A 13,238-nucleotide genomic window follows, 5' to 3' on the forward strand; every position below is an offset into this window, starting at 1 on the left:
AGCAGTGTGTGAATGGTATTTCTTTGGAAGAGCAGTATCTTCTTATTTTTCATTAGACTTAGTGTGCTCTGGGTGCACTGTTTTGTTTCATTATCTTAAAAAAAATAAATGACCTTTAGAAAACACAAGCCTTGTCAGTCAAAATGCTTTAAAAATTCTTTTAAACACTTTAAGCTTCCATTTTATGTATTATTATAATTTTTTCATTTTTTTTTAAACAGACCAGCTTTGCAGCCAAGATGTAAAGGTTGTGTTTGTTACCACTGTTCTGCCAGAAGAGCATATGCAGCCTAGGTCTCAGCAGAGTGGTGTGGGATCAATATTACAAAGAAACGGGTGTTGGGATGTTGCAGGACTTGCAGGAGATGCCCAGTGTACATTTGTGTGTTGTGCTGCAGGAATCTGGACGTGAAACACCATCTTCCACTCGAGCCTCTAGTGTGAACGGGACAGACGATGAGAAAGCATCACATGGTGGTCCTGCTGAGGCCCATCTCAAGTCTGAGAATGATAAATTAAAAATTGCGCTAGCCCAAAGGTGAAGTTCCTTTAATACCTAAATTGCATTGGAAAAGCTTGCTGTAATTATCTGATGACTAATGATATTAACAGAAGTTATTCAAATGTAATTGCATTAATGTAAAAAGATGCAGCAGAATGGATGAATGAGCAGATTTTTGCAAGTACTTCCCGGTATCCAGTTAAGAGATTTACCATTTAGTATTTTCCTGATCTAGTTCATGATGAAGTAAGATCTCTTTTATTCTGCTGATGCCAACTCTTATAACCCCCTTCATTTGTGAAGTTTTAGAGCTGCAAGAAATAACATTAAAGTCATGGGGGAGCAATTGCTACTGATAATGTGTGAAGCCAGTCTCTTCTTCCTCTTGGAGTTGGCTGCATTTATTTTGATGAAAAGAGATATGGACATTTAAAATTATAAAAGGGAATGAATTTAAATGTAAAAAGTTGAAATGAGAAACACGATTTCACCAGACTGATTAGAGATCTTAGGGGGTTGTTTCTAAAGCTGTGGACAATGCCCCTTGAAGTCACACTTTTTGCTACTTGTTTTGATAAATTATTTGAAAATGCTGCGAAGAGTAATTTGCAGCTGTAGTGAAAATACAGGTGTTGGAATATGTAAAGTTACCACATTAAAATAGAATAATTCTCTACCGGGATCTTGCCTTGTCTGTCTCTTGCACGTGAATATATCTGTGAATGGAAGGCAAATACACCAGGATCAAGCTACTCTTAAGTAGCTATTCAAAAAATAAGGCAGCAGCAACATTAGCAGCATTACTCAGAGAGCAATTCTAAGGTTGCATATATTATATTTGCAGTAGATCATCTCTCTTCATTGACATTTCAGTAGCACAACCTATTTCGAATCATAACATTTGCTTGTGCCTCCTGCTGAACAAGCAGCAACTAGCATGTAGAGAGCTTCAAAGCCTTCCTTCCACTCGCTCTCTAATCTCATCCTCTACACTGCAGCTTGAAGCTCTGGGGAATGAGTAGTTTAATTCTTCAGCATTATGTAAAACTTCTATATTTAAGACTGAGCATTAAAAAAAAAATCAAACATACGTAAGATTACCCCCCTGACATCTTCTGTTCTGAATTATTGTACTGTTTGCAAATGTGTAGAGTTGCTTTGTTGCATGGGTACCATGTCCCCAGGCCCATCCCACAGTGGGTGCTCAGCAAGGCACAACCACACAGCTCTGGAGGTGTGGACAGACTGTGCAGGGTGCTGGAGTAAAACTCCTGTTTGCAAACAGTGGAGATCTGTCAGCTGTCAGCTTAACCCTACAGCCTGCTTTGACAGCAGGACTTTTGTTCCAGAGGCACAGGTCACTGTCACTTAGCTTCTCCTTAGGCAGGCAGTGGCTAAAGGCAATTACATGCATCTGAGTATGCTTGATCTTATAATAACAGACTATTGGTAAACCCACACCACGGGTGGATGAGTTTGCAATCAGGTAAGAAGTAGTGATACGCAGGATTGTAAACTGAAGCCACTTCATGGCACCTTGGTTTTTCTTAGTTCAACCAATGTGAAGAAGTGGGAGACAGAGCTGCAGACGCTGCGGGAGAGCAACGCCAGGCTGACCACGGCGCTGCAGGAGTCTGCGGCCAGCATCGAGCACTGGAAGAAGCAGTTCTCAGCCTGCAAGGAGGAAAACGACCAGCTCAGGAGCAAGGTAGCAGAGCATACCCACGGGAGAGCTGTCTCTTCAAGTTAGCTCCCCCTGCCATTGCTCTTTTTCTTGGATTTCTGCTGCTTTATCTTTGTGTGTGTGTGTCAGGAGATGGATTTTGTCCTTGAAAGGGAGGTGGATTGGAGGGTTAAGGCAGCTGCTTTCTTTTGCACCCAGTGGGCATGGAGGTTCAAAGGGCCGAGGATCAGCAGGAGGACTGGTGCTGCTGCATCACGTGAAGCTCCCTGCCTCTTGATTTGGGAGACTTGGTGTCAGCAAGGGTTGCTGGCTGGGGTAATAAAACAGAAAGGTTTCAGAAGTAGGAGTGCTATTGCATATCCTTCTCAAAGCTCACTTAAATAGTGCCAGGTGATGGATGAGCAGAAGGCAAGGTTGTGGCCTGGTTACCCACAGGAAACCAAGCTGGGAACCACTCAGAAGCGAATCCGCACAATGGGCAGGGGGACGAGGACATCAGTTATGTCCTCAGCTCTGCAGGCTGTGAGCAGGGTCCTACAGTGCTAATGCTTATCTCATGGGCTTATCTCACCAGTAACCTGCCAAGAGGCATTGTCAAAAGCATTTCCCCTCAGTTACTGAGCATAGCATTTCTCAGCAGCTACAGCAGAGAACAATTGAGAAGTTTAAATTTTTAAAGCCTCAGTTTAGAGTAGTCATTGGTACTGTCCGTCAAATAATAATGTGCCATCTGTAACAGCCCCACGGAGGGTTGACACCAGCCTAAGCACAAGGAAGCTTGATTTCCGAGTGCCGCTTGCAGGGATAATTTCACTCTGGACCCTTTCCCTGCTCGCTTAGATGGATTACTGTGATGTTTGGTGTAGAGATCAGATTATATCAGTCTGGTGAGGACTTTTTTTTTCGTTTAGTGTTTGCTTTCAAAGGGGGGAAGGAATTTCGTATCTTTGTATGTCAGTAGGCTGCAAATAGTATTTCAGCATTGGAGGTGGCCTGGGTTGCCTGTTGACACAGAAATCCCATGTGGAGCAGCCTTTTCCCCAGGCAGATAATCTCTCTATTTGCATGTATTTTAGGTGTGCACAGTGACAATTCAGAGATCAAACCAGAGCTATATTAACTGATGTTACATTAATACATTAATATTAGTTGTGACATGATTTGGTTTCTACTTCCAGTCTCTTTTGGACGGGGAACATGAGAGACTGGAACAGTATGTTATAAGAACTTAACGTGATTTACAGTGTAGAGTTTTTACTTTTCTGTACTGTTGCAGAGAATATTTGTTCTCATTAACATTAATTAATGAAACATGCCACATCTCAGTAGCTGTAGCCTAGATATGAAGAGATTATTAAAACACTACCTTACTACAGCTGCAGAATCATCATACCAGTGACTGGCCAGGCTGTGCTGCAATGCTGTCTGTATAATATGCTGTCTTTTTCTATACAGAGAGGTTTTTCTGAGTTTTTTCCCCCAAGTAGGTTCCTTGCTCGGCACTCACGTTGCACCACTGCAGCGCCCTGGGAAGTTCCTTCTCGTTTATTAATTGGGTCAGAATTTTTTGCATATTGCTCTACCTTCAAATGAGGGAAGTTATAATCCCAGAGCAACGTGAAGCTGAAAATGAAAATACATACTTTAATGAGCTGGCCCGTCGGCCTGTGAGAAGTGCGTCTCCTGGGAGCTCAGTCCAGAGCTTGCAAGAGGAGGTACGGAGAGCAAAGCACGTCCCTGGGCGAGAGAACAAAGCGGCGTACGTTGCTCTGAACTGGTTCTCACCCAAAAGTTTTGATGTTGTGTCCCTCATACTTCAGCTAGAATAATAAGCAACCGCTGAGGAGGCAAAGCTGGGAGCACTGGAGAGATTTCTTCTGCTTGCTGTGTTAAGAAAACCTATCCCTTATAGTCTTGTGTTGGTTTCACAGAAATGAAGTGTGGATTTTTATCCCCAGCCCCACTTATTTTAGCAGCTTATTCTTGAGTAATTATATGAGATACTGTGTGAGAGAGAATAAACACAGTCCCGGGGCTTCCTAGTGGATGTGTAAATTAGCTCTTTTTAAGGAAAGAAGCGATAATTTTGTTGCAGTGAATCAAGTGCTATGATCTAGAAAACAGATACATGGCAAATTAAAGTTGTCTGTGCTTCCCTCTCCTCAGTGGAGCAATGGCCATTTACATCAGCTGTGGTCTGCCTTAAACTTCCAGAAATCTGAAAAAGTTCACCTCATGTCTCACATTTCTTAAAGATCGAAGAACTGGAGGAACAGTGCAATGAAATAAATAAAGAGAAGGAAAGAAATGCGCAACTGAGTAGGCGTCTCCAGGAACTGGAAACAGAACTTCAGGACAAAGAGCTGGTAAGTTCCCTCAAGACAGAAGTGACATACTTTAGAGTTCAAGTGGTTCTGGCTGCTTCTCACTTGGGGTGTAGATGTATGGACTGGCTCACCTACAACCAGAAGAAGCCTCATATCTCAGGGTCTCAACCACTTCCAGATTTTCCATGTACAGCTCTTTAGCAGTAGTTTGCTAGAGTTCCTCAGTCTCGATTTCATGATGTGTTACGTGTTGTGACAGCACACTTTAATATTGCAATGTTAACAAACACGATACTTTTATGTACATGACAATTTACTCCTAATAGAAGAGCTGGAATGGTGAAACAGGTTGCCTAAAGCCAGACAGACCTACGCTGAGAACAGAGTTTTGGTTGCCAGTCTCCATGTCCTGAATTCCTGCAGACATCAAGACCCTCAGTAGAAGACATAATTTACAAAATAACTTGGTATTTGTGTAACAAGTCCTGTTTCTTTATCTGGATGGCTTATAGTCTTCAGCTTTGCAGTTTTGCAGTCTCCCTCTGATCTCAAGATTAGTGCCAAGGGTGAGAAATTCAGATTCATTTAAAGTACCTTGGTTTGTCATTTTAGACATACAGGGTGTTCATTTTTCTAAGGAGAATGATGTTGATGGCTTGGAGCCCCCGAACAGTGAAGAAAATAATGAGATCCTTGGTTTTTTTCTTTGTTACAGTGACCAAATGCACTGTGCTGGCTGAAGGGAAAAAGCTGTCAGCAGGTGCAGTAAAGTTTGCCATGTGCCATTACAGCATCTCTGCTGGTGCTCTTAAAAGCAGTGCTGTTAAGAGATTTTAAGATGGCACAAGGAGATAGTTTAGGGAGATGGATTTTGATGCACTGTTACAATACGTTTTTCAGCCCCATATTTCAAAGGAAAATGTCATGCTTTCTTCACAGCCTTTCTGTGGTAATAGCATGTATAATAACCCTTATTCTCTGCCAGTGTTTTCCTCAAGATTCATCTTTTTTATGGTACCAAATGAACCAGAAAATTGATTGACTTGTGAATATTACATGTCTGTCTTCCATTTACACTGACGATATACTGACTTGTTTTCAGACTGCATACTTACATTAGCAGGTTCTTGATTAGGTCTAAACCCCACCCAGGTGGGGTTACTTACCTTTTCCTTGTTTGCAATCCAAACCAGCATGAAGCCTGCTCGTGGACATTGCTGTGTAAGAGGAGCTGCTGATATCCTCTTCATGAAGGAGAGAGAAATTTAAAGACATGGGAGTCAGGACTTTGCTATCTTGTGAAATATTTACATATATACCATATGCTATGTGCCATACACCATATAGAGTAGGTATATAAATATGCACATACCGTATAAGACTATATATAGTAATTATATAGTACAGTAGTGTGTATTTATAGTAAATATATATAAAATATAATATCTTTATATATATATATGTGAGCCCTCAGGCATTACTTATGTATATAGAGATATATATTCATAGGAATCAGGGGACTTAAGAAAAAAGGTAATTGTCTGGTTCTGTGGAAGAGCTTGACTCACAGATTCTGTTATACTTGTACGGTGCTCTGCATTCACCTGTTGGGGGAAGAAATCACATTTCGTGGACAAGAAATCTGCCTTTCAAACAGGGCTGGTTTTGCTATCCTGATGCCAGTACAGCTCAGAGAGGATATACCCCTGCTTACTGTTGAGACCGTCACCTGCATGGCCAGTTTCTGGAGGAGGCGAGTTTCTCTTGGACTTGCAAATGTGCTTTTCAGATGCTCTGACAACCTTCTGTAAAATATACAGGCTTCCCTCGAGTCTTTCCCTGCTACCCACACCGCTGGTGTTCATTTGTGGTGTTAATGTATTCAGATCTCTTATTTTCCATCAGAGACATGATCTCCTATCAAGTCACATTGCTCTTTTCATTAACTCCTTTCAGCTGGTCCTCTCAGTTTTGGTAGCAATGACAGAACTGAATACAAATTTTGGTGGAGAGGTGGGGGCGGGTCCTCAGAGCTGTACAGTGCAGGAAAGCCCATTACAGCTGTGCTCTGTAATGATGCCTCTATATATTCACCTCGTAATGCCATTGACTCTTTTTTTTGCTCCCATATATCATTGAAAATTCATGTCCAATTTGCTCTTTGCTACTATCTATAAATTGCTTGTAGCATTACAGCCCTTCAGATTTCTCTGTTGTTGAAAATATTTTTTGCATAGGTGTGTGTTTTAGGTTAGGATTTCATTAATATAATTAATGGTATTCATGCTAGTTTCATGCTGGATTACATTGTCTGTCTTAGAAATACAAAGACAAATGTATAGTTCAAAAACATATTCTAGCAGAAAATGAGCCTGTGTTTTGGAATGCAGACATGCTATTTTGATTATTTTACATCCAAATACTGTGCAGAATACAATAAAATATGCAGAGTAATTTCATATTCTCAAGTTTTCATTATGTTTTAAATTGAAGCTTGCATTATTTTTTTCTTTTACATTTTCAAAGGAACTGGAAGAGCTGCGAAAGCAGGGTGAAGTCATACCAGAGCTAATGTCAGAATGTGAATCTGTATCTCAACAATTACAGGTACAGTTTAGCAATGAAATTAATTTTAAAATAGTGGATATATTTATTTTCCTTCTCATAACTATATGCTTTTCTCTGTACAGACTTCAGTGTTTGAAGGCAAAAGAACTCCAGTTTGTAAAAACAAAAAAATGCTAATTACATGCAAAATACATTTTCCCCTTCCCAGCACAGGAGTAATTAAATAGCTCCATTTCTTTGCCTCGCTGTTTGCAGAATTTGGTTTGCCTGGGATCACATTGCATCTGCCTCCTGCAGATTCCAGACTATCCCATATCCAATATTTCTGCTGCTCTGGGCTGGTGGAGCCGCTCCGCAGCCACGTGTGTCAAGCGGCGCTCCAGGACCTGCGGCTAATTGTCGCAGTGGCACCAGGGAACGCTTTGTGGAAAGAAGCAGATGAGTGTAGCTACACAGCACCAGGGAGAAAAGTTCACCTGAGGATGCATTTAGCCACTGCATCATTCCTTTCCAGCAAAGCACGGCTCACTGTGGCTCGGCTTTGCACATGTGGCTCCTGTCCTGGGAGCTGCTCGCTCAGAGCAGAGCTGGATGGGCTGGGGGAGCCATGCCAGAGCCAGAGGCTTGTTAAATGCAACACATTAATACATGAAAGTAGAACATACATAAGCAGTCTCGTCAATGAAATAAAATTCAATCAATCAAATAAGCTATCACTCTGATAATCTAAAAGATTTAAAATAATTTAGAAGGCTGCTGTGGAGTGCAAATGATGAAAATTGTTAAAATATTAGTATAGTTTGATTCAGAATGGTAAAGTATGTTGTCTATGGCTTTTGATGGAAACAAACGTGCTTATACACATGAAATGGAGAACAGCAGGCAGAAAAGCTAATGAGAGGGGAAAATAATAGAACAAACTGTAGCAAGGGAGGCGTTACGTGGCTGGCCTGTTCCTCGCCTGAGTGCTCACACAACTTTAAAAATTACCAATAAATCCAAAAGTGCTGAATAAAGTAATATTATTCTTCAGGCAGTATTTTCTAAGCTTGTTTTTTCAAGGTTAAAGCACCATAGTTAATTCTGTATGTAATTGGTGGCACAGTGTCTAATTCTGCAGCTGTAGCAATGACACAAATATATGCACAGTGCATGATTTAAATCCAGCTGAATTTTAAGATATCAACCAAATGACAAAATCTGATGCAAAGCATCTTTTCCAGTTAATCTGTGTCCTTTCCTGTGTGGGCTTTCTTTCCTTTTAATCTGACTAGCACATGTCGCTTGCTTGTCTTAATCACTTTGTAGAAGTCGAAGTAAACTTCTACAGCCCGACTGCCATTTGTTGCTTTACCCTGTTAAATGCTGCCCATCTTTCTTCTCTATGATCATCTTATTGTCTCTTTTGTCTTTTAAGGCTGCTGAGAAAAAGAACAAAGATCTTGAAGAGAAAGTCATAACACTAAGGACAGAAGTTGAAGAGAGCAAACATAGGCAGACCAACCTTAAAACTGAATTAAAGAATTTTTTAGATGTACTAGACGGGAAGATAGATGAATTACATGATTTCCGACAAGGACTGTCTAAACTTGGGGTTGACAACTAGATGGCAATAGATTTATTTTTTTTTTGTAATCCAGGGTCTGGATGTTTGATGTTTTGTTGATCCCAAACATGTGTTTTACAAAATATAACTAGAATGTTCCACTTGTTTGCATTGTTTTTGTACATAGAGGCTGAAAATTTGCTATGCGTTTTTTTTGGGTTTTTGTTTTGTTTGTTTGTTTATTTTCCAAACCAATCATGCTGCTCACTGAATTCTGTTGAGATTAGAAACTTTCTATATTGCTGCTCTGGCTTTGTGGGGTTGGGAACAGGTAGAGGGTTCTGTCTCAGGAATCTGGAACTAGATCTACCTTAAAATGAATATGCAGTTAGTTGTTGCAGGGAAATTTATATCTTTCTTAAGGGCTGTTGCAACCATAGAAACAGAAAACAAGTCTTGTCTGGACTATCAGCACTCCTAGCAACATCCACTTTTATTCCTTGGTGAAGCAGAGAGATGATTAGCTGGAGCTCCTGCAGTTTGTAAAAGGTGCCTGTGATGAGCTGCAGTCAAGTGAATCACTTCACACAGATACCGGTACCTTTAGGGACCATGTCAATCAGGTCTGATTCACCCTCCCCAAAAAAAATCCAGTGGCTTTCTGATTCAAGTTACATGCACTTGCCTGGACTCATACAGCACAGTGTCAATGATGTAGAAATGTATTTCAGCTCTTCAAGTCATGCATCTTACCCAGCAGGTGAGGACCAGCTTCTCTTGCTTAGGAAGATAATTTCTCTCTGGCCTTCAATTTTGAACCCATACAGTTCCGTCATTATGTGCATCCGTGAAGAATGCCCGCCTGACTCTTGGGACCAGACACTTATTTTAAAAAGCAATATGTCGCCCCTTTGTACGCGGGGTGCGCACACGTCTGTACAACTCGATCGCTGTTGATTAGCTTCTGCAGGAGTGAAGGAGACGATCTGAAAAGCAATATAAGGTTACTTGTAGGTATTGCTCAGAAGCAAGCTTCTGCCCAGGAGACAGGCAGGGTCATGACCCTGTGAAATCAAACTCCCTTCCTGTGGTTTCTGCATTCTCACCTCGCATATCTTTGACAGTAAAGTGTGAATTAGTCATCAACTTAGATTAGCCAAAAAAAAACCCAACCCAAAAGGCAGAAATGCTGTTGTATTCTCAAGCTGTTTATTCAGCAGCTCTAAATATGTTTTGAGAAATCCAAGGTGATGTGCTGGACTCTACCAAAGAAGGAAGTTCACTTCATCACAGACAAGGATGTAAAAAAGGGCCAGAGAGGAGGATTCAGCCCAAGTTTTGCTCTTGCCCGTAGGGCCGCCTTCAGCTTCTTTCTCTTCTTTCTCCATAAGCTGGTTTGAGAGCCTGTTCACACAGGGTCTGAATGAATTCAGGAAAGACCTTTTGTTTATGTGTCATCATAACTTGTTTAATTCAGGCAAAAGCTTTGTTAAGCACCACATTAGCACAGCCCAGAAGTGATTGATATAAAATAGCCATGCTTGCTTTCTTTTTCTTTAGGGGCTCTGCTCTTTTCTCAGCACATCTCCATTATAAAAGTGACCTTTAAAAGAAAGGTGGGTTATAGGTGAAGCATACATTGAGTACTTTTTGCTCATGGATCTGTAATCCCCATGCAGGAGATAGGTTCTGTCTGCAATTGTCCCTTGAATTTTCATTTCATCTGTTACTGTTGCATTATCTTCATTGCCTTTTTTTTGGTCTGGACTTTATGTATTCTCGCTTTTACTCCTTTAAACAATGGATGTGAAGCTGAGACCTTTCATAACCATTATGACCACTTAAGTTTCTCTTTTAAAAAAAAAATTGCCGCAAGCTGTTGATATTTAAAAATAAAAATAAAAATCAGGTACATAGCATGTAGGCGTGTGAAAATTAGACTTTACCAGCATGGAAGATTCAACAGTTGCATAATGTGATCAGACTTCTCAAATTTGAAAAACGACGTCAGAAACTGTGTGTGGTTGGGCACAAATAGTCTCCATTCTTAGTATTTCTATTTGATAGCAAGTCAGATAGACACCATCATTTAACAGGCAGCTTATCCTCCTTCCCCTCTCCTCCTGTGGTCCTTTGGAGTTCCTGAGCTGCAGCTGATCCCTGCATCAGCTGGGAACCAGGGGATAACACGAGGAAGAGCTGCAAGCAATCCAGGTAGGCAGGGCCCTCCCTGTCACAGCAGTTTATTGCTTTTGCACTGAGGACCCTGCTCTGTCTTGTTTCCTTTTTCCTGTTGCACAATCTTAGGGCTTCTGTCTTGGCTTCAATACTAAAAAAATACTATTTTTAACATGATTCTGAATACAGGGATGCAAAAGACTCTGTGAACAAATTATTTTATTTAGGTTAATCCAGATCTTTTTTTCTTCTTTAGTCAGGTCTATCTCAGATCCAGTTCATTAGGAATGTATTAAGCCACTCTTAGATTGCAAGAAACATGTTTCTATGGGATTGCATTGATTTAACAGATGGAGTTTAATGCTGGTGCATTAAAACAGTGCATAGCTCTGACACGGGTGATTATTTCTGCGTGCTTCATGCCCAGCAGAGGAACAATGAATGTGTCCTTAGAGAAATCTCTGCCTTATCTCTTCTAGTGTTGCCCCAAACGTGTATTTTCCTTATCTGCTGTTGCTCTGCTATTGAGTTGTCAGGGATGCGTGTACACAGCTATACACTGTAAGAAACTTCATCCTTCAAGCATCCAAGGTCTTGCTATAATTACCTTCTTTCTCTCTTTTTCCTTCCCAACAGCTTTAAGTTGAGAGGTTCTCCATATAATCACTTATCTCCCCCAAACTGTATCTTTTAACCTTTCCTTCTCTTTCATTTTATTTTTCCTCTTCAAAAGCCATGAGTGTGCTAGGAAGAGGTGGTTCATGCTCTTAGGAGTGTTTGGATGCCAGTCGCAGCTGCTCTTTCCGGTCTGGCCCCATCCCTGCCCCAGGACCGGAGCCCTGTGTGCCTGCTGAGCGGGGACCGTGGGTGTCACACCCTGCTTATCACTTGATCTCTGTGGTGGCCCAGCAATAACCACTGTGTGCCAAACTGTGAGCCCCACACTGCTCCTCAGGGACTTGTCCTGACATCAAAACGCCTCCTCCCTCCCAGCAGGAGCACTGGGACGGCCAGCCTTCCCCCACCCAAATGTCCTATGGATGCATTTGTTTCTCCTTTTGTGCTTTTTGGGGATTCAGCCCATCCCCACGGGCACCCCAAGCCAGGAGCTGCGCTCAGCTGGCAGCTGCCTGCTTAGGGACAGCCCCAAATGCTGCTGGAGCCAAAAAATGCTCAGCTCCTGAGTCCAAGAGATGGTCTGCAGAGATGGTTTTTATTTGTTATTAAAATGCACTGGTGTGCAAACCCTGATTTCCTCGTGTTCTTGCAGTGAAGTAGGTCATCACTCCATTTCTATCAAGCCTGAGTGGAGGTGTCTTTCTTTGAGGTTGCATCTCACTTTGGGCAATCGTGGCTTCACTTTCTGGACCCAGGTTTCTGCCTCACAGTGTTTGATGACAGGATCTGTCCTACCTCAGTTATGTGGCCTTTCATTGATAAAGGTCTTGTGCGTGACACTTCCCATGCTGATCCCTGCCGGTTCCACTGCCGTGGATCCCACCACGCTGCCCATTCAGTCTGGACCTCCTGGTGTTGACAAACTGGTGGGTCTGGGAGCAAAAATCTGTGCTGGCCTCTTGTGACCCTGGGTTAGAGAGTGACTTACTGCCGTCTGGGCTTTCCGCTGAGGCACTCCTTGGAGCTGGTGTTAGAGCTGCTGAATAACGGTGCGTTTGGGTTTTGGTTTTGGTGGCCAAAATGAGTAATAAACAGGTCTACTTTGTATTAGCACAAACCCTAAAATTATATGGTAACATAAAATACATGTAGGTAATTGTTTTCAAGGGGAAGGAATGTTCCATTAGCTATGTTATGTCACATTTTGGAAAATGACCTTAGCCTCATCTTTGGAATAAATGATTTCAAAATGAAAAACTGAAACACTGTTTCACACCCTAAAATAAAACAAGTTAACCTTTTGCTTTTTTCCTATTTGGCTGATTTTTTTATTTGCTGCTTTTGACTCAAATTCACAAGTACTTTTGTTTGGCCTAAAAATGCATTTTCATCAAAATTAGTGTTTCTCTGTCTATGTCTAATTGGTGTCTCCTTCACTAAGGGAGGTCATTAGAAGAAAGCTGTAATTTCTGTAAGAAATTCAGTGCCCCCTCTCACTTTCTATATCCTAGTGTTCAAAAGATGCGCTTTTCACAAATAGTTTTACACTGGATGCATCTGTGCCCAGAAAACAAATGCTATTTAGATAATGCCTTGTTTATAGACAAATATCTGATTTTATTTCTATGTGAGTGATTTAGGGTGAACATTTTCTAAAGCTGGTCAATGAATTAAGGAAAGCGATGCCACTACCATTGCTTTCAAAGAGCATCAGCAAAAGCATTTGTGGTGTTAAGGATCCATAGGCTTCTGCACTCATCTGTTGCACTGTCACTGCACTCTTCTGTTGCACCCAAGCACTCTTTTTTTTTTCCC

The 13,238-nt window shown here is 41.4% G+C and overlaps 1 protein-coding gene across 1 annotated transcript in view; it reads left to right on the forward strand.

Annotated features, from left to right (window-relative positions):
* HOMER2 (homer homolog 2 (Drosophila)) overlaps positions 1-8,788 on the forward strand; it is a 35,476-nt gene extending 26,688 nt beyond the window's left edge. Inside the window, exons 5-9 of the mRNA XM_010181266.1 lie at positions 399-538; positions 2,054-2,210; positions 4,442-4,552; positions 7,040-7,120; positions 8,499-8,788. Coding sequence (XP_010179568.1) covers positions 399-538; positions 2,054-2,210; positions 4,442-4,552; positions 7,040-7,120; positions 8,499-8,687 — 678 coding nt within the window. The 3' untranslated portion in view covers positions 8,688-8,788. The remainder of the gene's footprint in view (positions 1-398; positions 539-2,053; positions 2,211-4,441; positions 4,553-7,039; positions 7,121-8,498) is intronic.
* The last annotated feature ends 4,450 nt before the right edge of the window (positions 8,789-13,238 follow it).

This window comes from Mesitornis unicolor, unplaced genomic scaffold (assembly GCF_000695765.1).
Source record: "Mesitornis unicolor isolate BGI_N332 unplaced genomic scaffold, ASM69576v1 scaffold3513, whole genome shotgun sequence".
Classification (NCBI taxonomy): Eukaryota; Metazoa; Chordata; class Aves; order Mesitornithiformes; family Mesitornithidae; genus Mesitornis; species Mesitornis unicolor.